This window comes from Talaromyces rugulosus, chromosome VI (genome assembly GCF_013368755.1).
Source record: "Talaromyces rugulosus chromosome VI, complete sequence".
NCBI classification, from domain to species: domain Eukaryota; kingdom Fungi; phylum Ascomycota; class Eurotiomycetes; order Eurotiales; family Trichocomaceae; genus Talaromyces; species Talaromyces rugulosus.
In genome coordinates this window covers 376,843-403,858 of record NC_049566.1, presented here as the reverse complement: position 1 = coordinate 403,858, position 27,016 = coordinate 376,843, and the positions used below count along the sequence as shown (strand labels likewise).

At 49.9% G+C, this 27,016-nt stretch overlaps 9 protein-coding genes across 9 annotated transcripts; 6 read left to right on the top strand and 3 right to left on the bottom strand.

The window, feature by feature from the left end:
- Positions 1–280: 280 nt before the first annotated feature.
- TRUGW13939_10480 (uncharacterized protein) lies at positions 281–1,416 on the top strand (the record flags this gene model as incomplete). Its single annotated transcript, XM_035493591.1, has 2 exons — positions 281–427; positions 484–1,416. 2 exons carry the CDS (start codon positions 281–283, stop codon positions 1,414–1,416), a joined length of 1,080 nt encoding a protein of 359 aa, XP_035349484.1.
- A 2,521-nt stretch (positions 1,417–3,937) lies between these two features.
- On the top strand, positions 3,938–5,321 carry TRUGW13939_10478 (uncharacterized protein; the record flags this gene model as incomplete). Its single annotated transcript, XM_035493590.1, has 5 exons — positions 3,938–4,090; positions 4,141–4,189; positions 4,247–4,560; positions 4,614–5,160; positions 5,215–5,321. The coding sequence occupies 5 exons, from the start codon at positions 3,938–3,940 to the stop codon at positions 5,319–5,321; spliced, it is 1,170 nt and encodes a 389-aa protein (XP_035349483.1).
- A 2,287-nt stretch (positions 5,322–7,608) lies between these two features.
- Positions 7,609–10,110, top strand: TRUGW13939_10477 (uncharacterized protein; the record flags this gene model as incomplete). Its single annotated transcript, XM_035493589.1, has 4 exons — positions 7,609–7,819; positions 7,891–8,346; positions 8,404–9,583; positions 9,636–10,110. 4 exons carry the CDS (start codon positions 7,609–7,611, stop codon positions 10,108–10,110), a joined length of 2,322 nt encoding a protein of 773 aa, XP_035349482.1.
- Positions 10,111–11,361: 1,251 nt separating this feature from the next.
- TRUGW13939_10476 (uncharacterized protein) lies at positions 11,362–12,852 on the top strand (the record flags this gene model as incomplete). Its single annotated transcript, XM_035493588.1, has 1 exon — positions 11,362–12,852. The coding sequence occupies one exon, from the start codon at positions 11,362–11,364 to the stop codon at positions 12,850–12,852; it is 1,491 nt and encodes a 496-aa protein (XP_035349481.1).
- Positions 12,853–13,381: 529 nt separating this feature from the next.
- TRUGW13939_10475 (uncharacterized protein) lies at positions 13,382–13,892 on the top strand (the record flags this gene model as incomplete). The annotated part of the gene is made up of 3 exons (XM_035493587.1): positions 13,382–13,397; positions 13,452–13,658; positions 13,729–13,892. The coding sequence occupies 3 exons, from the start codon at positions 13,382–13,384 to the stop codon at positions 13,890–13,892; spliced, it is 387 nt and encodes a 128-aa protein (XP_035349480.1).
- Positions 13,893–14,122: 230 nt separating this feature from the next.
- On the bottom strand, positions 14,123–15,276 carry TRUGW13939_10474 (uncharacterized protein; the record flags this gene model as incomplete). Its single annotated transcript, XM_035493586.1, has 4 exons — positions 14,123–14,549; positions 14,607–14,946; positions 15,007–15,100; positions 15,166–15,276. 4 exons carry the CDS (start codon positions 15,274–15,276, stop codon positions 14,123–14,125), a joined length of 972 nt encoding a protein of 323 aa, XP_035349479.1.
- A 445-nt stretch (positions 15,277–15,721) lies between these two features.
- Positions 15,722–16,559, top strand: TRUGW13939_10473 (uncharacterized protein; the record flags this gene model as incomplete). Its single annotated transcript, XM_035493585.1, has 2 exons — positions 15,722–15,976; positions 16,041–16,559. The coding sequence occupies 2 exons, from the start codon at positions 15,722–15,724 to the stop codon at positions 16,557–16,559; spliced, it is 774 nt and encodes a 257-aa protein (XP_035349478.1).
- Positions 16,560–17,147: 588 nt separating this feature from the next.
- Positions 17,148–21,496, bottom strand: TRUGW13939_10472 (uncharacterized protein; the record flags this gene model as incomplete). The annotated part of the gene is made up of 2 exons (XM_035493584.1): positions 17,148–19,679; positions 19,748–21,496. 2 exons carry the CDS (start codon positions 21,494–21,496, stop codon positions 17,148–17,150), a joined length of 4,281 nt encoding a protein of 1,426 aa, XP_035349477.1.
- A 1,110-nt stretch (positions 21,497–22,606) lies between these two features.
- On the bottom strand, positions 22,607–26,218 carry TRUGW13939_10471 (uncharacterized protein; the record flags this gene model as incomplete). The annotated part of the gene is made up of 7 exons (XM_035493583.1): positions 22,607–23,066; positions 23,120–23,678; positions 24,066–24,270; positions 24,329–24,893; positions 24,949–25,099; positions 25,144–25,946; positions 25,998–26,218. The coding sequence occupies 7 exons, from the start codon at positions 26,216–26,218 to the stop codon at positions 22,607–22,609; spliced, it is 2,964 nt and encodes a 987-aa protein (XP_035349476.1).
- Between the last annotated feature and the right edge of the window lie 798 nt (positions 26,219–27,016).

Below are 27,016 nucleotides of genomic sequence, written 5' to 3'. Positions count from 1 at the left end.
ATTCCTCATCAATCAGTGAATTGAAAACGCTTTACCCAAATAGGAGAATAATCTCTTATTGGTTGAAGTGGGCGCGCTTTACCAAAACAAGTAGTCAATCTCTAATTGGCTGATAGCAGTAGTTCTATACAAAAGAATAGAAGGTGAATTTAGCAGTAATGACAGTGTATAAATAGCACCCATTCAGACTTGTTCCCAGGAAACATCATCTTTGTTACTGCACTCATAAATTGACTGAACTTCTGAATACCTTGAGAATAACTTGTTGATTCCCTACAAAATGCCTGCCACTACTCACCCAGAATACAATGATAAAACCGAAGCCAAGGAGGTTGCTAAAGCATTCTCTCACATCATCTCTGGCAAGACTGTGGTCATCACCGGAGTGAATCGTGGAGGAATTGGGTTTGGTACTGCTGAAGCGTTTGTAAGAACTGCATCTTTACCATCAGATATCCTTTTCCAATGCTAACGGAAATACAGGCTTCTCAGGCTCCCGCACACCTTATTGTCACGGGCAGAACAATTTCCAAACTTCAAGAGAGCATCGATGCTCTTCGCGTTCAGTTTCCTGGTGTTGACTATCGCAGCTTGCACATCGACCTTTCCGACCAGCATTCTGTACGCACTGCAGCTGCCGAACTCCTGTCTTGGACTGATATCCCCACCGTTGATATCCTAGTGAACAGCGCCGGCGTCTCCCTGTTCCCAGAACGAAAGTTGAGCGCTGATGGAATTGAGCTCACTTTCGCTACAAACCACATTGGCCATTTTTTATTTACTTCCTTGATCATGCCGAAAATCATCGCGGCGGCCGAAAAGAACCCCAAGGGTAGTACACGGGTAATCAACGTCAGCTCTGGATCACCCATGGTTGCAAGAATGCGTTGGAGTGACATAAACTTTGAGCAGAAAAGTAAGGATCTTCCAGAAGCAGAACGGCCCTTGCCGGCTATCCACAAGGCTTGGGGGTTGGACAACACTGAAGACGTGTCATACATACCACTGGAAGCCTATAATGTGAGCAAGGTGGCAAATATCCTATTTGGTATTGGTATCAACAAGAGACTCTACGACAAATACGGGATTCTCAGCTTGGGTTTGCATCCAGGTGTTATTGAGACTGAACTGGGTAGGAATGCCTCGCCCGAAGTCACGGTCTGGATAAAGGGGCTGAAGGATAAAGGGTATTATACCGAGAAAAGCTTGGGTGCAGGGGCATCTACAAGCCTCGTGGCAGCATTAGACCCTGAACTGGGCGTTGGAGAAACAAGGAATGGCAAAGAAAACTATGGCGCATATCTCGCTGACTGTCAGATCAACGAAGAGGCCCAACCACTCGCAGTCTCCAGTCTTGAAGCCGAGAAGTTGTGGGAGCTGTCTCAGAACTTGGTCAAACAAAAATTTGATTGGTAGACAGTCAGCCTTGAAATAGTATCAGTAAATAGCAAATCAACTTAGGTTTGAACCTGCAATTCCTCTCTTACGCTTGTAAAGGAACTTTGAAATAATACATATATGTGCATATTAATCAACAGTAAATGCAAGGGCATATTGATGTAAGTGACAAGATAAATTCTAGTTATGAGGGTCTCCCATATCAATTCTTATTGGCACCTGTTGGCATACTCTTGGTTAGCAGCTATCAAATCTCCCAAAGTTTCAATGTCCTCACAGTAAAGTAAGCAACCGGTCAAAATGCTGAATTCCATAAATCAAAACTCGGCGTCTCATGTACAGCTTTGATCCATGGAAAAGGGCTGATTGCAGCCTGTACTTCTGACCAGGTGCTGATACCCAGATTTGAAGCGAGTCTCTTTATCTTGGAATTGTTCCGCGTTTTATCGGGGGATTTATGAATCCACATGCCACCCATAAGCGCCAACCAAAGTAAAATATCATCATCAAGCTCGCCAATATCGCGATCAAGGACGTTTTCCCACCGCGTAGAAACCAAATCACATCGTAGAATCCGCTTGTCGTCAAATTGCATAAACAATGTCATCACGAATAATGTCAATCCTATATGGTAAGCATCTTCTTCACCGCCGAGCGATGTGGTACTGTCTAGTGGGTGATGCCTGATTAGGCGATAGCACATAGAATGCAGGAGGTCGGAAAACGTGTAGAGATCTATTTCTCTATCGTTTGGAGCTGCGTCCAGAAGACTGGCAAAACTAATGGCGTCTATAAGAATCCCATGAAGAGAAGGGCCTAAATGAGCGTGGCGAGTCGAGTACTCGGCGAAAACTTGGTCATACAGAAATCCTTTCGATGCTAGGCGCGTCTGAGCTTCAAACATGCGGTCTCGAAAAAAGGATACTGGCTTTCCATACTGAAAGGCGTAGAGGATATCCATTCTAGGAAATCATTCGTTGTTAGGGCACTTCAGACTAGACTACAATAGTTAGAGCCACTTACTTGCACACCTTGAGTAACAATGCAGGACATTTCTCTAAATGCAGAAGTCCACCCCGTAGATTAATCAATTTTTTCAGCCCTTCGTAATGAATAAAAGATTCCATTGGCCCGGCTCGTATCTGTTCTTGAACTATCATCATGATTATAATGCCCAGTGTGGAATCAGATAAAGCGGCATCGCTCTCAAGCCTCTTCCGAATTAGAGACAATGTTCGCGAGCGATGAAAGAGTGCTTCTGGTGAGCTAACACCGCCCCCGCGGAGCAGATGATTGCATGAATCTGCAATAGCAATAGTACAATGATATGCTTTGACTAGTAAGCCTTGGGCATAGTATTTTGAGTAAAGTTGAACCTTACCAGCTTCATCCGTAAGCACAAGGTTAAACCACCAAGACTTCGCATCATCGGCCGAAATACCGACGCGGCAAGGATGGAATCTTTCTACGACGTGGGTGAAATCTGGACATTCAGTTCATATTAGAAGAGATATGTAAAGTGTTATTGATTACAACTAACACTCGTCAAGAATATCCAAAGCGCCAGCGGTGGGCTCCCAACGAAACGACAGACTGCGAAACGGATTCGTGAAGTTCCTATCATTCATTATAGGAAATATTTCCTCGCTGTTTGTATGACTCTGCTCATCTTCTGAACTGCCAAATTTTTGTTGCTTAGAGGTCAGACGATCAACATCATGCACCAAATCCAGCCTTGAGCGTCGATGGAATGTTTTTCCAGCATTTCTCCCGGCCATCACATGGCGTCGAATTCGCTTTCTTAGAGGGCCATCGACTGCGGCGCTGTCCACAAAGAGGAATGAATCTTCCATACTAGAAATACCACTCGGCGTTATAATCGTGTATTTGATGCGCTTTAGGAGCCAAGTTTGTCGTATTCTTCAACATTGAGGTTGCGGTGTGGAGAAGATTGAATGGGGCGAACTCGGCGTTAACGGATATTACTGTGCTTAGGGTTATCGCAAACATTTAATAGAATATTAATTGATTGCCGTCTCGGACAAGCGTTTTGATGAACATGCAAATGAATAGGATCTTTATTGACCCTGAGAGTTCCTGTTGGGGTGGCTGGTGGAAATAAAGCTAGTTTGGACATATCAAGCTCTGAACATGCACTAGAACCAAATAAATATATTGAGCTCTTAAGGGTCAACAAGCAATGCTAATCGATATAGCAGTTGACGCAAGTAGCTCGCCCGAACCATTGATGACTTCCGATATTTATAATCCATTTAGAATTTAGAATTACCGAAATTCAAAATTTCGATTTATACAGAAATTAAATCAATTCACATGACTTTAAATAGACTCAATTTTCCCAAAAAAAAAGTTGGTATATAGAATGCTTATATAATCATTTAACGGCTTCAGCCCTCGAACTCGACATAACGACCAACTTTTCTGCTACAAGTGTTTATACAACACCTGACATCTATTTGCTACCATTATCTAGACGGAAATAAAAAAATTGTTTGCCGCCATCTCCCCGAAAGTGACCATGGCCGACAATTCATCAGAGCGCCCATCCAAGCGAAAGTGTCTCGGCGCAGACTGTGAAAACGATGCGGGGGCACTGGCTTGCCCGACGTGCCTGAAACTGGACATTAAAGACAGCTATTTCTGCTCTCAGGATTGTTTCAAGAGGAACTGGGTTTGTTGATGCATCTTGTCGCTCCTGGTATTGGAATCTGACTGGGGTAGAATGACCACAAGGCTATTCACAAGACCGCGCAAGTCAACGCACAGAATGGTATCACTCGCACAAAACCACCCTTTTAGATATTCGTTGTCGCTGATTTTGATCTAGGTTCAGGAGCATACAATCCCTTCCCGACATATCCCTTCACCGGCTCTGTCCGACCTGTCTATCCTCTCTCTCCGAAACGCACCATTCCTAAGACGATTAAACATCCCGACTGGGCTGAGACCGGCATACCAAAGGGCGAACAGCGCTTGAGCAGGACGAAAATTGACATTCTAGACGCCAAGGGGCAAGAGGCAATGCGAAAGGTTTGCAAACTAGCTCGAGAAGTGCTGGACATCACCGCTGCAGAGCTCAAGCCGGGTGTCACCACAGACTACCTTGACGAGGTCTGCCACAATGCTTGTATAGAACGGGAGGTAAGCAGCACTTGCACTAGGGTAAAATTGACCAGTTCTAACCTCAACAACAGTCATATCCTTCTCCGTTGAACTATAATCGTTTCCCCAAATCGCTTTGTACCTCTCCAAACGAAGTGGTCTGCCACGGAATACCCGACCAGCGAGTGCTTCTGGATGGCGATATCGTCAATCTGGACATCTCATTATACCACGGGGGTTATCACGCTGACCTCAATGAAACGTATTATGTGGGCGATCGCGCCAAGGCAGACGCCGACTCGGTTACTCTAGTTGAAACGACCCGGGAATGTCTGAACAGGGCCATCGATCTCGTGAAGCCCGGCACCCCCATACGAGAGTTTGGCAAGGTAATTGAAAAGTACGCCAAGTCTAAAAACTGCAGTGTCATTGCGACCTGGGGCGGCCATGGCATCAACACGGAGTTCCATCCCCCGCCATGGATACCCCATTATGCCAAGAACAGAGCGGTAGGCGTGTTGAAGCCGGGCATGACTTTTACAATCGAGCCCATCCTTACTCTGGGGAAACCTCGGGAAGTTTATTGGCCGGACAACTGGACAAATGTCACGGTTGATGGCAAACGGACAGCTCAGTTTGGTGCGAACAAAACGCCTTTTCATAATTGTAGGTTCTATGCTAACATACGTATAGAGCATACCTTGCTTGTCACAGAAACAGGGGTTGAGGTCTTGACTGCGGCTAACCCAGACTCCCCTGGAGGCCAAATACCGATGCCTGCAGAAGCTAATGCCGCATAATCTGGCCTCGGTGCTGAATTGAATGGCACGGCGGTTATGGGGTTGATCACCGAGTTAGTAGTGAGAAGATAGGAGATCTTAGAGTGCTAGCTCTGTAGCACGTAGACCTACCGACGGCCACAAAAGTCCTCTCGCAAAGTAGATTCTATCTTTGTTATCCCCTAGGCTATCCGCATAATCTTTCAGAGGCTACAATTACCACCTCTGATGGCCATATCAAAATAACCCGTACCAAAGCCAGTGCTTACATATCCTGCTTCGTAATACGCAATCCATACGAGGAAAGCAAATCATTGCTGGATTCAATAATATTGGACTCTTGGCGACATTACTTGACCGATCACCGGGGTCGAAAATAAGGAGTAAGCTTGTAAAGTGGAACCATGAGGATCTTCTGCCTGTGTCCATGGAATACCTAGTACGGAGTAGACTGGTCCACACAATGGCTTCATCGTAGACAGATCTTTTCACCTGGGCGAGCATACGTAATATCGGCACTTCTGTACCGAAGCGAACATTGAAGCAGGAATCCTACATAATCGCGGTGTGGAGACATCGGTGAGCGTTGAAATGGGCTAATATAACTAATCTCTTACTAATATTCCTGCCAATCTCTTCTTGGCATTAGATTTTGAGGTCTTATTTATTGTCCGATGTTACTGTGAAAACCGAGTCACGTGATAAATGCCTGAGGCAGCAGCGCGGCGCTCCTTCCCATGACCAGCAGCAACTGACCACCATCGCCTTCTTCCTTACAATCACCAGAACATGTCAAGAGTCCCACGACCTCTAGGACTGTGCGACCGCACTCTGCCTGCACACATCATCAGTTTTGACATCACTTGCAATACCGTTGCATTTTCACGGCATACGCTACGGAGAATATAAGCGTATGCTATCATAGATTCATTGCTATGGGCATGGAAGATGGAGCCCATCGCTCCAATTCCGCGTCAACTAGAAGACTTAATCGTACTGAGTACGAAACCCGCCACACCCGATGCGTACTACGGCCAGGAACGCGAAACAAGCCAGCCCGCGACGTTGCAGCCACCAAGCAGACTTACTGGTCTGATTTGAACGGGCCAAAAAGAATCAGGAAAGGCGCGAATACGGCTGCTGAACCCTAAGAGTGTGCTTGCATGGCGATCTTCCTGCTGGGTCATCGGCGAGTTACACCCAAATAATGCAACCTCCTGGGTGGAATTGCTATTACATTCTTGATTCCTCTGACTTGTCGCGTTGTCGATCTGCCCTCTTGATACGGACTGATAGGTCGCACACAAGGCGGTTGCAGACTGCCCGCTTGTATGATGGCTATGTGACGACGTGTAACTATGTGGCCGATATCGATCAAGGGCGGTAGATGTTGATCCTGCCTGGGTTCGGGCCAATAAACCTCCATCTCCACTGCACAGCATAAAACAAAGTCACAACTGGTCATTTGCAAAAAAAGCAGTCTGGCGATAGTCAGTCCCGACATGTCGGATATTGAAGCCACACGCGCAGGGGATGGGATAATTATACTTCACGTCATCAGCTGCCAGACCGCCACCATGTCAGCCACCACATGGTCAGAGCCTCCTGTCCCAGCAGTGACTTCCAAATTTATCCATCCTGGTCACGTCGAGATTCGAGAAATCACTCGCGCGCGCAGCCTTGCGGGGAGAGTAACATCGCTGACGGGTGGTCTGGTCAGCCGGCCGGGGCTACCGGCACTAGTGCCAGGGGCCTAGTTGTGCGAGTCAACCACCACCAACCAACTAAGAAGTAGTTGCATGGTAACCCATCTGGGCGCCTAAATTTATCCAGTGCCAATGCTTCGTTCGAAACTAAATCTGGTGGCCTCTATCGGCCCAGTGCGACAGAGGACGGAAATGAGCTGACCCCCTGATCGAAGATCGGAGGACCCGCAAGCCACAGCGAAATCAATACACGCTTAACCTCTAGCTCGTCTGCCCAGCGCTCCGAATGAAACGCCCCATTGCCCCAAACGCCTGCGAGGCGTCATCGACATGTGCTTCTTCCTGATGAGGCCCTGCCGCTTTGGACTAGGCCGATCGTCCGGGCCAGTCTGCCCAGTTGACAGAAGGCCTGTTGCTCCACCGAGTCCACTTATGCATGACCGTGTGAACTGGGATGTCGGTATCAGTCGCGCGCGGCTTCGCAGGCCCCCAAACGTGCCATACAAAAGTCCCAAGGCGCCGCCTTCCCTTGGTCCCTTTTCTTCACAACTCTCATTCTTTCCTTACTTTCCTTAAACTTCACAGTGTGGTTGAGAGCCAAAATGCGTTGGGTTTCCATTCTTTCTACCGCTTTGCTCGTCGCTGGCGCGAGCGCGGTCCCTCATGCCGGAAAGCACAGAAGAATCTCTTCATCTTCTGCTGCCAGCTCGGACCCATCTTACTGGCTTGCTGATATCAAGCACCAGGGCAATGCCCCTGCTGCTGCCAGCGGCTACAAGGTTTTCCGTAATGTGTTGGACTATGGTGCGACTGGTAAGTAATGCACGAGAATGCCGGTCTCTAGCCAAAAGGAAAGAAGCTCACGCAAGCGCCCATATCACTAGGTGACGGTACGACCGATGACACTGAGGCCATCAACAAGGCTATTAGTGACGGTGACCGTACTGGCCCGGCTGCCAACCAGACCACCTCCACCACTCCTGCAATCGTTTACTTCCCCGCTGGAACCTACTCGGTTTCCGCGCCGATCGTTGACTTCTACTTCACCCAGCTCATTGGAAACCCCAACAGCCCCGCCATTCTCAAGGCCACTTCTAGCTTCACCGGCATGGGTCTGATCGATGGTGACGAATACGAGAATGGAGCTGAGGGTTGGATTTCTACCAACATCTTCCTTCGCCAAGTCCGCAACCTGGTTATCGATCTGACTGCTATTCCTGGAACGACCGCTGCCACTGGTATTCACTGGCCTAGCTCCCAGGCTACCAGTGTCGAGAACGTCGTCATCAACGTGAACGCTGATGCTGACTCGCAGCACCAGGGTATCTTCATCGAAGACGGTAAAGATCCATTTTTTACATTCCTTGGGCGAGAAACATTAAACTGATTTACGATAGGTTCTGGTGGATGGATGTCCGATGTCACCGTCAACGGTGGTCTCTACGGAATGAACATTGGTAACCAACAGTTCACCTACCGTAACATCACCATCAACAACGCCGCCACTGCGATCAGCCAGATCTGGGACTGGGGCTGGACTTACATTGGTCTCAACATCCAGAACTGCACCACTGGTATCAGCCTCCAGGGCGGTGTCAACCAGACAGTTGGTGGCCTTAACGTTATCGACAGCACTATCTCGAACACCAAGACCTTTGTCAACACTTCCTGGACCGACACTGCCACTCCCGCCAGCGCTGGTAACCTGATCTTGGAGAACGTCGTTCTTGACAACGTGCCCACTGCTGTCCTGGGACCTAGCACTACCTACCTTGAGGGCGGGTCCACCACCATTGCCTCGTTCGGCCAGGGCCACAAGTATACCCCCACTGGCCCTGACACTCTTAAGGGTACTTTTGCTCCTGTTGCTCGCCCCAGCGGTCTTGTCGGCGGCTCCGGCTCCAACTACTTCACCAAGGGCAAGCCTCAGTACGCTAGCACCCCTGTTGACTCGGTTGTGAGCATTCGCGACTCTGGCGCCAAGGGTGATGGAACGACCGACGACACCGAGGCTATCAACACTGCCCTCAAGTCTGCTGCCGGCAACGGAACTATCATTTTCTTTGACTACGGTATCTACAAGGTCACCGACACTATCTACATTCCTCCCGGCGCCAAGGTGGTTGGTGAATCTTACCCCATCATCGCTGCCAGTGGTGACGCCTTCTCCGATGCCAGCAACCCTTACCCTGTTGTGCAGGTGGGCAAGTCTGGTGACAAGGGTACCATCGAGTGGTCTGACATGCGTGTCGGTACCATTGGTGGCACTGCTGGTGCCGTTCTTATTGAATGGAACCTTAACGGTGAGCAGGGTTCTGGTATGTGGGATGTCCACACCCAGATTGGTGGCTGGACTGGCTCCGAATTGCAGGTTGAGCAGTGCCCTACTTCTGCCTCTCCTGCTGCTAAGTGCCAGGCCGCCTTCATGTCGCTTCACATCACCAAGGATGCCCAGAACTTCTACTCGGAGAACGACTGGTTCTGGACTGCCGACCACGACGTTGATGACCCAACAAACACCCGTGTGTCCATCTTCACTGGCCGCGGTGTTCTTGTTGAGGGCACTAACATTGCTATGTATGAATTTCCCATTCCCCCTTATACAGAGTTAAGACTAACCATGAAACAGGTGGGGAACTGGTTCCGAGCACCACGGTCTGTACCAATTCCAGTTCGACGGTGCCACCAACGTTGTTGGTGGTTACTTCCAGACTGAGTCTCCTTACTACCAGCCTTCGCCCGACGCCACCTCTGGCCCGTACACCTCCGACACCAAGTGGAACGACCCTGACTTCAGCACCTGCCTGAAGGGTAACTGTGACGCTCTCGGTCTCCGTATCGTCGACAGCTCCAGCCTCTCCCTGTACGGTGTTGGTCTGTACAGCTTCTTCAACGACTACGACACTAGCTGCTCTGACCTTGGTGGCTCTGCGGACTGCCAGAGCGAGGTTTTCCGTGTTGACAGCGGTGTTTCTGACTTGAAAGTCTACGGATACAACACCGTTGGTGTGACCAACATGATCACTGTCAACGGAACGAGCGCGGCCGTGTACTCTGACAACCTCAGTGTCTTCCCTGCCTCGATTGCTCTTTTCTCTACTTAAGAAGGGTAATTAATCTTCTTGAAAATGATTCTAGTTCATAATAACTGTACATTTGGAATGAGGGTTGTCGCGTGGGGGGTTGCACATAAGGTGTATTCTTAGATGCATTTAGTATTGATGATTCGAATTTACTCGAAGACCTGTTGAGCAGGTATTCACTATATGGATGCTCCAACCAGTTTTTACTTAGTAGTCCAGGACGATATCCTGTCACCGCCAGTACTGATGCATTCAAACATTTCCTAAAGCGGCAACTAAAATACGCTTCAAATGTGGGCCGCCACGCTGACAGGCGGACAAAAATTGAAAAAAAAAAGCAACTGCCTCGTAAATTTCCTATAGGCTGTCTCGTGTGGAACGCCACGAGCACGGTTCACGCGTTTAATCGTTTTCCAAAATGCGTTGGGCGCGTCTGTCTCGTGTCAGACTGCGTGGTTGAGCGTGCTATCCTATCATCTCCCACAGCGGCTGCATTAACGTGCATGGTAGCCCCGCGTCTTTGCGTCGAGAATCGAGTAGAAAATCAGCACCCAGAGTGCCAAGACGATACTAAACGCGCTCAACGAACGTTTTTGTTTTTCTTCTTCTCTACTTCCTAAACGTTTCGCCCTCCAGATCCCACCCTAGAACCCTGCTCCCGGAGTCGTGATTGGACACGGGACTGTTCATGGCCCTAAAAACTTGATTTTTGTGGGAATATTTTTCTGGTGCGCATCGAAATTGACCAGTCAACGCGTCGAATGTCTAGAATTTCATAGAAATGGTCAGAAATGGTCCTCGCGTCTTTATCTTCATTCTTCAATCTGAATACCCCGTAGTGTGTGCCAAGAACAGCCCGCGGCGAATCGCCTCGCTGTGTGCCCCTCTTTTTTCGATATGAGTCATGAATTGTTGAGCAAAAAAAAGGTTTTCCTCGCGTTATTGAGTTCTCACTTCTCACTCCTCCATGAGCCGTGGGTGGGTGGGTTGTTTGAAACGTTGCATGGGTTCCTGGCCCTTTCTCTGTCGGGTTTATCTGTAGTGGATGCCCCGGTTTTCAGGATGGAAACGAAACATTCTTGTATACACAGTATATTGACTATACTGCGATAACGTCTCTCCCTTTTTAATCATATATTAACATTTCTCCTTTATATCACGTTGATATTTATTTGTCTTTAATCGGAGAGGTATCAGGTATACCTCATCTAATCCATTTGTGGTGATACCTACTCTGTATACTAGGTAAACAAAGAATGAAAACACAGCAAAATGACATCTTTCGCATCTTTCTGGCAGACAGATCTCACGCGCGACGCCCTTCTGGACCTGCTGGACAAGCCAGACCTCGCCAACCTGCGTCTTGTCTGCCGTGCCTTTAGCCCACCAGCTGCTCGGTTCTTGTTCCGCGAAACAGAGATTTCCTTTCAAAGCGGCACGTTCACCAAACCCTCGCGCATGGCCGCATTGGAAAGAGTGGGTGCGAATATCAAGACACTGGCTTTTCGTCTGTCGCATAACGCCGAGACGTTTCTCCCGCCGCTGGTCGATCCGGAGACGGGCGAAGAGCAAGTGTTTGTATACACGCCACAGCATCACCAGCAGCAGCATCATAATCATTCGCATCGGGTGTCTTCCCCGACGAACGAGGCCAAATACGGCAGCTGGGAGATGACGGATCTTCTGGTAAAACAATACCCGCCGCTCTTCCATGCCGCCACAAACGTGCCCTCGTTTGTGCGCGCTTTCAACTGTATGACGGGGTTGCGGCATCTGAAGATCGTCTGTGACGGACAGCCTGCTCATCGTTATCGGCGCAGTGTTGTCGACTACGCACTCATCTCGCTGCGCATCGCGGTCGAGCAAGCTCCGCAGCTCAGTGACCGCTTAGAGAGCCTGTCGCTGCTGCAAATACACCCCGGTGGGATCATGCATCTGCGGCCGACAGTCATGGGTATGGGTGTATCACCCAATGGCCGAAAACGATGGGCTCGCATCCGTAAGCTGGCCATCCAGATGGAAAGTTTCCCCTATGAAGGAGACGAGGCGACGACCGACCAACTGAAGATCCTGCATAGCTATCTGCAGAGCTTCTCGAACGTGCACAGCTTCGCATTTCGCTGGACAGGTGAGCAAAAGGGCCCGTGTCCACTGTCGCTCGTGACGGAGCCAGCTGTCTGCCAGCCATCGGTGAGTCAAAATGCGTGTCCAAAGACATATGCACGGAATGGGCTGCGGGCGCTCAAGTTTACGCATTTACGGTATTTGGGGCTGGAAAATGTCTTGCTTGATGCTTTCCAAGTCTCTGATTTCATTGCTGAGCACAAGGACACGCTAGACGAGTTTGACTTTGAACATGTTGCTCTCCGCAGCGGGACTTGGGACGATGCATTTGCACCATTGCAAAAGGCGCAAGGAGATGGCGGGATGAAGAAAGAGGGAGGAAAGGAGAAGCACCAGACGGAAAGCATGGAGGTTCCTTTCATGCTTGACCCTCTTGATCAGACCACATCGTCGTCGTCATCTCCGCCCAAGAAGCGACAGAAGAAAAAGAAGACGAAAAAGAGGAAGCGAAAAGCCAACCAGCCAGACATCAACAACTCCCTATTTGCATCCACGGCGGCGCTGCTCTGGGAAGACCAGGAACAGTCCAACCCTAAACTGCGCGCGCTACGTGAAGGGGTGAGTCAGCTGGCACGTTCCAGAGCCAGGACGGATCATATGAAGAAGACGCTGTGGACGTCCATGTTTTGCTGGCGCTGACGATATATGTTGTGCATTCTGGGCGACGCGGGGATGATGTTGAGAATATGTGTTTTCGGGTTGATCTTGGTGGTAGTATCACATGGCGGAAATAACGAGCATAACGAGGATACGAGCAATGAAGCAACGATAGCCATGAAATTAATAACAACAATATGAAGCCATAGCAGGAAGTCTGAAGTCTAAAAGCGACAAGAGCGAGAGCCGAGTTGCGCTAGCCTGATCGAGCAGCCTCGGCCCGTCACATGCGTAGTATTGGGCCCGCTTTTGCACGTCACCGCCAGCATTCTCGCATCGCAGCTTCACCACCCTCTGCTTTGGCGATCAGAAAAACCAGTCTTGCGACCAAGGCCCACTTTTGGACTGTGATTGTGCCGAGGTTCGCTCTAGCTTCTCCACGTTTCGTCTGGCTTACTTATACTGACATTGTCTGTCCCGCGCAGATTTCTTGCTAGAACAGAAGACTCTCTCTCTGCTTTGATCTGTCCTCATCTCTTTGGAAACAACACGCAAGACACCATCATTCATCATGTCTGTCAAGAACCGTACGTTGTCCTCCTGATTATTCCAGAGCCCGAACTAATAACAATCGTTTCCAGCCGATTTCCCTGCCTCGGCCGCCTTTGACGCGATCAACGAGGCTCTCGCCGACGAAGCCCAGCGCAAGGATGCCATCAAGCAGGCTGCTGGCGTCTACGCCTTCACCCTGACCAACTCCGCCGGCAAGGAGGCTTCGTGGCACATTGACCTGAAGCAGTCCGGCAAGGTCGGCACCGGCGTTGCTCCCGCTGGTGGAAAGGCCGATGGTGTGTTTATTCCCTGATTGATTGATCTCATGCAAAACGGACTAGAGGCTAATTTGAATTATCTTTGTAGTCACCCTTGTTCTCGGCGAAGACGACTTCTCGAGCCTGGTCTCCGGCAAGGCCAATGCGCAGCGCCTTTTCATGGGCGGAAAGCTCAAGATCAAGGGCAACATCATGAAGGCCACCAAGTTGGACCCCGTCTTGAAGAAGGCCCAGACCAAGGCCAAGCTGTAAACTTGTGTTAGCGTTGGAAAGTGCTTTTGACTAGCTCGGACGGTGGCTGTTCGATTATTGTATATAAAATACCCGCATGACGAAAGAATGCATGTGATTATCGACTATTGTCCTTTCATATTTGATTCAAATTTTTTGAAAAGGTTCAAATGTTCTTTTGGAGGCGTAAAAAGAAATGACGCTAAAGTACATTTACAAATATATATGTTGAAAGCTGCGCTTGTCTACTATCACCTGCTCTGACTACCGACAACCTCGTTCAGAGGGATCGTCTCCGGACTCTCCCACGACCCTTGACGCTGCTCTTGGTCCCTCGACTCTCTCATTGATTTCCTCGGGGGCTGAGGACCCAACGCCCTCTCCTCATCATTAGGCAGTCGAGAAAACCCTTCTGCCGCATACGAGGAAGCATCGTCGGCACGATCGTAGGGTGTATCGCACTGCCGGTCCGTCAGGGCAGGATAATACCGGCGATAGGTAAAATACGCAATGCACGATCCCAAGATGCTTCCCGCACTGACATCCCACACGTCATGTCTGTAATCTCCGAGGCGCGAAATGGCAATCATCAGGGCGCCGATGGTGGGAGCAAATGCCAATAGGCAGCGGCCGAGGTCAGCCCTTGGGCGAAAGACACGCAGCTGGCCCGCAAGAAAGCTAGATCAGGAGTTAACCATGTCGCTTTAATAGTCAATATGAGCAAGAAGAGCGTACAGGGTAAGAAATCCGAGTCCCGCAAACGCAAAACTGCTATGTCCACTGGGAAAGCTTCGCCATCCTTCTTGTAAAAGATGCTCGTTTGTTTGCGTGCAGATACTAATTGTTAAAAGTTCATGCTCCGGAGTCCCTCTTTGTGGCCGACATCTGCTGATCAAATCAGGGCGAGGGCGGCCGACGGTGTTCTTGATTATGTCCGTTATGAGCGGCGTAGTCATGAGCGAGGAGATCAGGGCCAGCAGCGTGATGTGGAACTTGTATGCGGATGGACGGGAGATGATGCTCCATGCAATCAAGCAGACGACGGGGAAGACGGCCGAGTATATAATTGACCAAACTGTCCTGATATTAAACGCTTGTTCCATTCAAAGGTTGAGACTTTGTCACGAATACGAACGTAGAGGAACCCGCTCAAACTTGGTGAAGGGATACTGAATAGACATGTCGTCTATGTAGAACATTCGGTGGAAAGGAGTGACGAATATTTGGATCTAGATGCACAACAAAATCTACTCAGTCGATATTCGAGGTTGAATATCATATCTCAAACACTCACAAGAGTAAAGGCCGTCGCTACAAGGCCCAGCGCAACAAGCTCGGCGACATAGGTGCGCTGGAAGAAGCGAACCGGCGCTCCTAGGGCGCCGGACTGGTGGGCGAGGGACATGTTGCGCGGTGATGCTAGAAACGAGCGAGGCATCGAACTGGTGGTGTCTTTGGTGTGGGCTGGGAACACAGCGAGCTTTTCTCTCTCTCTCTCTCCCTCCGTCCCTGGAGCAGGACCCTAACTATCGGTCATCCACAGCGAAAGGATTGCAAATGAAACACGACAGGGTGCTGATGGGTTGATCAGCGCAGTATATTGCACAATCGCGTGGGGGCTGAGGTCGAATCGGGACAATTTGCAGCAAGTGGGATCTCGTCGCCGCGTGCCAGCGGGAACCTCCTTGCAGATCAATTCCACTCTCTTCCCGCCTGACCCAACACCAACGTCCAACCAGCACACACCCACGCAGTGCTCCAAACACCGATCCCGTCACAAACAACCAAAACAAGAGAGACAGACATACCGTCTTCTTGCAGCTATCTATCCCCAGCGTGAAACGCTGACCATGGCCGACGCACAGCGCGCCGTCGCAGCTGCCTTTCCTCCGCCGCCGCCGTTCTGGAAGCACTTCACCACCGAGAACATCGAGAAGCTCGACAAACTCAAGACCGAGTCAGCAAAGTCGCACGCGCAGGACTCGAAGAAGAAATGGTCTCCTAGCGAGCTGCAGGCCCTGGACGCGCCGACAGACCTGCGCTACCTGATCCCTCCAAAGGCGCCTACCGAAGGCTCATACAGCGTGTTTGGGGAGCTACAAAGTGTACGTGTTTTTTTTTTATATGTTGAGTCTTTTTTTCTAGGAAAGTTTCTCATCGGAATTACAGCTTTCAAGTGCTTTGCCTTCTTTGAACGATCAAGGAATCGACCAGCTCTACCCCGATCCTCCAACCAGCAAAGACGACCAACCGGCGCAGCCACTGAACCATGCCTACTACTTGCTCAAAATTAGCAAGTCGCTGCTACTCAACTTCCTCGAATTCGTCGGCGTTTTATCTGTCGCGCCCGAGCAATTTGAAACGAAACTGGATGACCTGCGCAATCTGTTCATCAACGCTCACCACCTTCTCAATCTCTACCGACCTCACCAGGCACGCGAGTCGCTTATATTGATGATGGAGGAGCAATTAGAGAATACAAGAAGCGAGATCCAGGAAATGGACGGGATCAAGAACCGCGTTGAAAAGCTGCTGGACCAGTTGGCGGTCGAAGGACGAGAGGTGGAGGCTTCAGTCCAGCCACGGTCTACAAAGGGAGGGAATAATGGCTCAGAGCTTGACCAGAAGACCATCGAAGAAGCCCGGCAGCTTTGGACTTTGCTTAAAGAGGAGGAAAACGAGTCGTGACCTGATATACTTTCGATTGGACATGCAACTCGTCTGAAAGAAAACATCTAAACCGGAAAAACGCACACGTGTTTTCAAGTCGTCTCAAATGGAGCCTTGGGAGGAACAGCTGCGATACTCTCTTTTTCCAGAAACAGCAAACAACAATTGCGCTCCATAGGATGGCAATATCATCTCATGTTGACTCCGCAGTCACGTGAAGAAGAGCTTTGGAGACTTTTACTCTTCCGGAATCAGAAGAACACCTCGCTTGAACATAATACAGAGTAAACTGACAGGTATGTTGTTTTTATCTCTCTTTTCTCCACTGTCTCTTATGTTCAACCCCATATGAAACTCTTTGATATAACATCTCATACCTCACGACCTAATTTATTGTTCCGTGTTAGCAATATGCTAATACTTTGGATTAGATACAAGTCGACTACTCGGAAATGGAATCAAGACCTACGATAAAACATATATCTTAACATATTTGAAATTTATGACCCATCTATCATTCTATTCTATTAAATATCAAGAGCAGAGTTGGAAATCGTGCTCAGACCTGACCCAGATGCTATAAAAACACGACAAAAAAAGACACGCTTATTCGGCCTTCTTGGACGACTTGGTCCGCAGCTTCATCAACAAATAGACCAAGGCGTACGAGGAGACGGCAAAGATGGCCACAATACCCGCGTCACGCCATCCGTAGTAGTACTCTTTCAGGTTGATCGTCTTGAGATAATCACTACCGGACCCGTACTGGCACACCTTGCAAGCGGAGGTATCGTTGGGATTAACCAGATGCGACAACATACCCATTCCCTGCTGATAAGGGGCGAGATATTCACCACAGGTACCGTTGGCCGGGTCGAAGATGGCAAACTCGCCCTCTGCGCAGTTGACCTCGGCATCCCAAATGGTGAACGTGAGCAGACTGCCCATCAGGTAGTTAAACGGGTTGAGATAGTACATCCAGTACCGCCAAAACGCCTGGATCTGGGTATACGGCACCAACACACCACAGAAAGACACCAGGGTTCCAATGACAACCGGGTTCGCGAGCGTGGCAAAGACAGCATTGGGCGCATATGCGGCGATGAACTGACCAATCCCCGTGTAGACGAACTCGTACAGAAGCATCACGAAGAAGACGGCGCCCGACTTGTTCGAGTCAGTTGGGAAACCGACGGTGTAGTACCAGCAGACAAAGTACAGCACAGCACAGATGCAGAGATACGGTAGTTCGGACACCACGAGGCCAGTGACAAAGGCTATCCACGAGTACATCTTGGACTTGCGTTCGCGGGCCTCGTAGATGTCGCGGCGTTCGATAAACAGCGGCTGCAGTTGAGCAATGACACCAGGAGCGACGAAAATAAAGTTGAAGACGGTGAACAGGCGTAGTTGGAGGTCGCCGATGGTGTCACCGATCATCCAGAACGAGAACCCATTGAACAGGGCAGTGAAGATGTGCAGCATGATCTTGTTGTTAACATAGTCCGTGTTGCGGAACATAGCGACGTTCATCCGGTTCGAGACAATCTTGGTCTGGTCCCAGAGGGTCATGGCAAACTCGTTTCCGTCATCCTGAGTCTGCGGTGGTTTGGCAGCAGCATCGGCGATGATGTTGTCCAGTTCTTTGCTTGTTTTCTCGTGCTCTGGAGACTCGAGCCAGACCTTGTTCCAGTCGCGACCCTGTGACAGCTCGCCCGAGACGACGTCAATCATATGCTCAGCCGGGTTGGCTTCAGCAGGGCAGGGGGCTCCGTAGCGGCCAAAGTACTCCTTGATAGTCGAGCCATTGTCGCCAATGTCTCCAAAGTACACGGTCTTTCCGCCCTTGGCCAGGAGCAAGAGAGTGTCGAATTGGGCGAAGAGCTGGGCAGAGGGCTGGTGGATCGTGACAAGGACAGCCTGTCCAACATCGGCAAGCTTTCTCAAGAAACGCACCGTGTTGTAAGCAGATTGTCCATCAAGACCAGAAGTAGGCTCGTCCAGGAAGATCAGAATGCTTGGTTTGGCTACCAACTCGACACCAATAGTGACTCGCTTGCGCTGCTCGACCGACAGACCAGCACCGACTTTACCAATGAGTGTGTCGGCAATGTCGTGTAGTTCCAAAAGATTGATGATGACATCGACATACTTGAGCTTTTCCTCTCGTGAGACGTCGCGGGATTGACGAAGCAAAGCCGAAAATTCCAGTGCCTCGCGGACAGTAGCAAACGGCTCGTGGACGTCAAGTTGCTCGCAGTAACCTGCAGAACGCTGGAAAGAAACCGGAAGGTCACGTCCGTCAACCATGATTGATCCTCGGATGGTACCCTGAGTCTTGCGTTGAGCCAACACGTCCAGCAATGTGGTTTTACCAGCACCGGAAGAGCCCATCAGAGCACCCAACATGCCTGGCTTGACCCAGCCCTGAACGTTGTCAAGCAGCACGCGATCGCCGGTAGGCGTCTTGACCGTGTACGATAAATCTTTCCAGGTGAAGACCGAGGTGTTGCGGATCAGGTTTTTGTCAATATCATTATCGCCCTTTTCTGTGACCGAGTTAGAGGAGCTGTTTGTAGCAACGGTCTTTCCTTGCGACTGGGTTTCTTCATCGAGCGCCAGCTTCTCTTGAACAATGTGGAGGTTTTCACGCGGGATCAGTAGCGAGGGACCGTTTTCAGACGAGGCCTTCCAGCGAGTAGTGCAGATGACGGTGATGGCGACGTACAGTACCCACCAGGCCCAAAGGATTCCAAAGTTGCGCCAGATGTGCGACTCGCTGTAGGACATGGACCTGAGATATGCTTCACCAGTAACAGTGACCTCGCCCTGAATGGCGCCTCCGACGCCGGCACAAGACTGATGGAGAGGGTCCAGGTACCCGGGGCCATTGGGAACAAGATTGTTAGCGATGCAGGGCAATATCTTTCCTTTGTACTCATTGCCAAGCAGAGCTTCGAACCCGTATGCAAGCGGGTCGATCCAATAGAGCCAGACAAACCATGGATGCATGTCGGGCTTCTTGATCATATATCCAACGTACATGATGGAGGCAGTAATGACGAATCCAGAGACCTTTGAAGCAGCATCGAATGTCGCAGCGGCAGCGCCTATTGCTCGAAACAGTGCTGTCATGCACTGATTTGAAAGTTAGGACAGAAAGAGAAAGAAAAAGAAAGAAAAAGAAAAAAAGGGTCAGCACTTACCATTGTTGTTGCAAAGAGGATGACCCAGTATGTGAAAAAGGCACCCGCACTCATGGTCAAGCCGACCATGAAATACAAGACCAGTGCGAAGATGGAAATCTGGAAAATCAGAATGGGAATGTCGGCCGTGATTTGGGCAATGCAAAAAGCCGCCGGGTGGTAGTATGCAAAGGATTTGTGTTTGATCAGCACCGGCCGACCAGTGAATGAATCAGTGACTTCACTCATGGCCAGCAGACTGTTATAAAGCAAAGAGAAGAACAGGGCACCGGACTTGACGAAAAGACCAGCACTGTTATCCGGGGCGTTGTAGAAGAGAGAGCCTGCAATCAAGGCCTGTGCGAGGGTGGAGATTTGTTTGATCAAAAAGGTCGCCTTGTCTCCCCAGATAATTTGGTATTGACGACTCACGGCAGCATTCACCTGTGCCGCAAAGCTGATTGTCAAGGGACTGGACTTGGGGAGTTGAGGGTGCTTCTCGTATGCGATCGACTCTTTGAATGCGCGAGTGCGTTCGCGAGCCTCTTCGCTCGTCGGGTAGTCGTACTCGGCGGTCATACGGGGGTATATGGGAGACTTTTTGTATTCTTCCAGCAGCATGTCGGCATTGCGGGGGAATCTATTCTCGTATCCCTCGCGAACCAGGCGTTCTGTTGGCACCGTGACACCGGTCAAATAGTCGGCAACATTGGAGCCATCACGGCACACGAAGCCAAGGTTCTCCATAAAGGGGCGCGCTTCTTTCATCGGACCATAGTATACCTGTTTGCCGGCATCCAAGACGAGGACCTTGTCGAACAGATCATAAATACCGTTTCCTGCCTGGTACAAGGTGACAATAGACGCCAGGCCAAGCACATCGGTCATGGCGCGGACGGCCTTGGTATAGCTCAGCGCAGTGCTGGCATCGAGACCGCGAGTGCTGTTGTCCCAGCAATAGACGGAGCCTCGAGTAGCGAGGGTTTCGATAATCGAGACACGCTTACGCTCTCCTCCGGAGACGCCACGGACGTACTCGTTGCCGACCATTGTGTCGTTTGTATGCTGGATGCCCATGGACTCGAGCAGGAAATCCTTGGTCTCCAACCTCAAATCTTGTTTCGAAGCCACGTCGTTTGGCAGATGGTGTGGTACTTTGAGCTTGGTTGCAAAGTCCATGGTCTGGCCCACAGTCAAGGTGGGGAAGAAGAGTTCTTCTTCTGTGTTCATGACAATCTGCCCTCGATGATGAGCTGCCTCTTCAGGTGTCATGGATCCATACCAGACGTCACCCGAGACGCCAGCATATCCCTTTCGTCGGTTGGCGAGTATGTTGAGCAAGGTAGTGCATCCAGAGCCAGGTCGACCCAAGACGAGCAACATCTCTCCGGGCTTGACACAGCCATGGCTGTCATTTAGAATGGTCTTTAGGGGTCGCTTCCGGCGTGATTCCATCACTTTCTTGGGGATGTTGAATTGAGAAGCGGCATTTTCATTGATGGCGGAGTCGGCGCCGACGACTTCGACGTTGATGTCTTTCCATGTCACGCCGAGCTCGCGGGGCTTGAAGCCGGACCGCACATCGCGTTCCTTGATGGCTTCGACTTTGTGCTTCAGTGGCCAGCTGTCGGGATCCTTTGGACCGCCAGCTCTGGTTGTGGGCTTTGAGGTGTCTTGCTCGACAGTGGTGGTGGAATAGGAGGACCCTATCGACTTCTGGTCTCCCCCTGGCAGGGTTGCCAAGGAGTTGTTATACGGAGATGGCTCCATGATGAGAAGCAGTTGTTCTCTATGAAGGACTCCGCATGCAGGGGTTTTTTGTTGTTGTTATTAAAACAGAAAACCAAGAGTGTCCCAGCGAGAAGGGGGCATGGATGGATCTTTTATACGATGCACCAACGGATGTTGGCGGGACTAAGACTAAGCAACGGGGCCTATGGATCCTGAACGAATGATACATGTAAGATGTTGGGATTACGAGTCGATTTCGTCTACGCCATGGCATTTTCTCCGGGGGGGAAACGAATGAGAAGCAGCATCTGCCTCGCAAGTGGGCGCGCGGCTTAGAAGATCTAACTTCGGTTTGTGAAGATATTCGTCTCCCGGCTCCCGGGGGCGGAACAGGCGCCCTTCCGAGCGGCTGCGGGACGCCTAGACTTCCGGCAGAGTGGGCCATGGGACAATTGTGCGCCGGCCCGTCCAATGGGAGGGCATGGGTCACGTGCAAGGCTTGGCAGGTTGGTGCCACGAGGGCGGTCGGCATTCTGATTGGCTCCCTGGCGGAAATGTGGGGGCCTCGGACGCGAGACGCACCGATCTCCGAGGCCGAAGGGCGAGATTGTCATTATCAATCAATCATTATTATCTCAGTCTAGATCTTGATATTGTATTTCATATTGTATTCTCTTCATAAGATATATACCTGCCAATAGTCTTGTTTCAGGCAGATGGAGAACATTGAATAATATTCAGGCAGAATATTAAATAATATTAATTTTTGTCACGGATATACCCATACGCACGTAAGGTCGGCGTTTACTACAGCCGACACGCGAGGTTCTAGAAACGTAAACGTTCTAGCGCGGGTTGACCTAATAATATCGACTAATCACATCTATACGCGATATCTATTTCTGATTGGTTGATTCTTTCTCGATTACCTGTGTTTAGTAATTTTTAGGATCGAAAATGTAATAATAATTCGCATACCCACTTGGTTATTTGCAGACCAATAGCTTTGTGCTTTACAGTTTAAGTTCAAATCGAGAGGACTCTGTGTTGATGAATTGCTATTTCAAGAGCTGAAAATAATCGACATCACTGTTTATAGAATCATACTTGTGCAAAAACGACAATGTAGCGAAGAACCAGGGAACAAAGTCATACTAGCGCCCCCACAATGTCAGTAAACTCGTCCTTTACATCTTCCTCCCCGGCACCTGCTTTTGCCCACTGATCTGCATGCGTATTCTGCTCCCTCGGAATCCTCCAGAACAAGACTTCCAGCCCATTATCATGGCAACGTTCGAATTCGCCAAGGAGAGCCTGCCACAGATCTTTGTTCTTCACCGGTCCAGCACGACCATTCCAGCCATTCTTTAGCCATGTGCGTACCCACGTGGTCGCCCCTTCTGCGACGTATTCAGAGTCTGTGGCGATAACGATACTCCTGAAGCCTTCACCGTTCCAGACCCGAAAGCGCAGCGCAGCGATGACAGCTCTTAGCTCGGCGCGATTGCTGGTTTGTAGACTAGGGTCGCCAAATGGGCCTTTCTTTTCAAGATGAAATGATACATAGCCCTCGGTGTTGGGAGGTTGATCTGGAATGTCTCTTTTTTTTCTGTCGACGAGGTTATTAGACAAGATGTATATGCTGATGTAACACCCACAAACCTTTGTCCTTTTTCCTTTTCTCCTCCGTTCTGCGCAGGACGAAAAAAGAATGCGCATCCAGCCTGAGGATTAGTGCCACCGTTGTTCAGGCACGCTCCATCCGTGAAAACCAGGACCTGTGTAGCATCTCGTCTGTTGATGAACCGACGCACTACAGGAATGCTGTTTATGCCGAGAGCTGGAGAAAAAAGTTCCTGCGGTTTTGCAGCAGCAGCAAAGTCAGAAGGAGGGATAAATTTTTCGGCAATCACCTTTCCTTCACCCCGTCGAACTCTGTTGCGGAATCTGTACGAAGGACGAGGTATGTCGAATGATTCTGTGTCGTCATCTTCGCTATTTTCGCCATCTTCGTCTTGCTCCTCATCAGCTGAATGTGCAAACGGGTCGGAATCGTCCCCGGGAGATTCATCAAGAGGACTGTAATCTGTGCAGCAAAAATCGCAGATCACACGCAGGTGGCCAGAGCAAACGACCGTGCCATCATCTAGATACTCAGGCGATGACGGTCTGAAAAGCGCCATTGCAAACGATGGAATCTGTCGATTACCAGGACTCTGGCCTAGAGACAGCTTGAGATCAGTTGGATGCAGGTGGAGAGGAAGGAGAAGGCGGAGGGGAGGGCAAACAAAGCAGGAGCAACCCAAGCTAACCGCAATGGGACTCCTCCAGCTTTATTAGAATACCACGCGATTTCGTCTTTCCACCTTACAACGCATTGCAATCGAGGCCATTAGTATTATCAATGCAAGTTACTTGAACTGGAACAATATTATTTCTATCCACGGCATTCAAGACGAAAGAAAGAAAGAAAGACCAGAACAACAATATATATAACATTGAACTGGTCATACCCTCCAACCTGGCTCGTCATCATCTACAATTATCACCATCCACACCCCGATACCGCCATTGTGTGCTAGTAGCGGTGTGCAATGTACCCACCGACTTCTACCATGCATATCATATTTGGAAATCCATCTGATGCGCGCTGTGACACTACGCCCATCCATGAATGAACGGAGTAGATCATCGCGCACCGTGGCCGAACCGCCCACTCTGGAAAAAAACGGCGACTGCAGAATGCCTGGTATGCGGAGGGAGGGAGACGTGAAAAGAATACGAAGAGAAGGATAAGGGCGGACGAGGAGGTACTACAAAGGAACGCCGCGTCAGCATAATTCGCCATTAGAAATAAAAGAGACAGCCCACATTGTCATAAACACCCGGGAGAGTCGGCTGCTTGAACATTTGATCCGGGCCAGCATGATTCGGAGCCTGCTTGGGCTGTTTGAGCATGATTCGCGGCCGGACGTGGCCCCAGTATGGTCGTTCACGTCGTGGGACTACAGGCTGGAAGATGGAACTGCCATGTTCGCGGACCATTGCTAGTTCGCTGGGGCTAAGCAACTCGATGAATTCGAGGAGGTTATTTCTTGCCTCACCGTCCTTTCGTGGCGACACAGATTCTGTGGAAAGCGGATCGCTGATAAACTGATGGCCGTGTCCGTTGTCACCGTCGACGCTGTATGGATGGTATCCGTTGACACCACCCGAGAAATGGCTATTTTCTACACCATTTGCAGAAACGTCTTCGGGGCCATCTGGTTTGATAGATTCCTCTCTAGCAACATCTTTCATCGAGTCCATTCCCGCATCGCCCATGACCAGACCGCTCACATCGATTTGCGCGCCGATAAAGTAACGGACTCTTCCTTTGCTGTCACACAGAGGTGCGCACATGAGTAAGTTCATAAACGGGGAGCCATCGCGGCGGCTGAAATATTGACAAGTTAGAGAGAAACTAAATGGCGGAGAGTCTGGAAACCTACTAATTAAGAAACAGCTCAGAATGCTGGCATCCGGCTTCAATCGCCTCGCGAATTCGGCGCACACTTTGTTTATTTGTCTTGGGGCCTTGCAAGAATCGACAGTTGCGTCCCAACACGTAGTCCATACCATACTGCGTGGTGCGGTGGAATTCTGCCTAGTCAGTGTGCGTCTAGCTAACTAAGAACAGAGCATACCTTCGGAAGCAAAGATAATAGGATTATCTCGCCTGGATGGATCCGTCAGACAAAACACCTCTGCAAGTGCATCCGATGTTCCCTCAAACTTGGCTGGCAGTGTTCCCTTCACCCGCTGCTCGACGACATTGGAGACGAGCGAGACGCAATTGAAAGTGATGAATGCAGGCAACTCGTCTTTGACCAGTGCATTGAGCGCATTCTCGGCCTGTTGTTCTAGCTTGTTGTTCTTCGTCGCTGGGATCTCCTGGTCTGACGACTCTATTTCAGACAGGTTTGTGAGCAACTGTGAGACAGCGTTGGAATACTCGATTGCCTTTAACGCCTTACACGCGCTGAGGTAGTACATCAATATCTCTAACGAATCAGATCGCTCGGCCGCCAGAAACTCGCGGAACTTGAAGAGATGCTGGGGATTGGAAAGAATAGCGAGCATATGCCTGGTCGAGAACAGGAGATCCGCCTGCTTCTCCAGCGAATGGAGTGGTGCTTCTGATTCTTGGATTGGTGCAATTAGATCGAACGAGGCCGGATGATCCTCTTCTTTGATCGGATCCCAGAACGTGCCGTCATTTGGATTTGCCTGCTGCAACAGCGGCAGCTCGTATTCTGCAAGCTGTCTGCGTAGCTGCTCTACTGGAGGGTGGACTTGCTCGCCACTAAGAGTTTTGTTCTTGGTCGCAGCCTTGTTGATAGACTCTGCCCGGCTTGTTCGTCCCAGGTCAACGGTGCTCGTATGACTGGGGATGGGCTTCGACGTTGGAAGCGGGAATTCCTGAAGGCCGATCTCGCCACGGCTGGCTCTGATTTCTATTAGCTTCTTCCAGAATTAGCTTGTGCAATTGATAGCTCACCTAGACGCTGCATTGCTGCGGTCGTAGATATCGTCATAGCTGTTGGATTGCTGGCGAAGCGGGGGCTGCTCTCTTTCGGGTTGCCAGTTCTCCGAGTCAACAGACTGATCATCGTTGACGAAGGAGTGTAGAGACGTCGCATATGGTAGACTTTGGTTCTGGTTCTGGGCCTCGGGGCTTGCTGTCCTCAGTGGCAGAGGTACGTTGACGGCGTCATCCATGGTCCTGATGACATGAACAGACACAAAAAGCGAGATTGAAGGAGCAATGCGATGGATTATTTAATACAACAACAAGTATTTTTGACGACATTCAGAGAACGGAAACCGGCCCCTATTAATAATGTCCATCGGCGCCATGGCTTCTCCCAGAAGAAGAGCCTGTCACAAAAACTTTTGGGTTCATTCAACTCGCACGTAAATCACTGGATTCATCTCAAGATCCTCTGATCGCAAGACACATTTAAAATGTGTAGCAAAAGACAAAGAAGATCGGAGTCCGATTATTGGCCAGCAGCCACGTGGGTGACATACCCCTTTTGGCAATTGTCGATGAAGCTATTGCGATCTATCACAATGTAGTGATGTCACACCTAGCCTATTTGTTCGCCGGATCCTGAGCGTGTCCAAACTTTTAGAACTAAATAGAAGCGAATTTCCCTGCGGAACGGTCTCTCAATTCCACTCGACAAGCTCCGTCTGCAACTTAGCGGCGATCAGACTCTGGGAGATTGTCGCTCTAGATCTACAACGGGGAAAACACGACGACCAGATCGACGCACGAGCCTCCTCTACACTGAGCTATTAAAGACGGATCATAATGTAATGGTTCGTTGGAAAAGACGTGAATGTCAACACAACAAGCTGTCGAAAAAATAAGCCTGGGCGGTTGGTCCGGGGGAAATATCAACAGACTTTCTGAAGCTGGCTCAGATGTGACATTGGAAATAACCTGTGTGACATGTCGATTAAACCACTATTCTTTTTCTATGCAGTGAGAATAATGTGGTATCTGCTAGT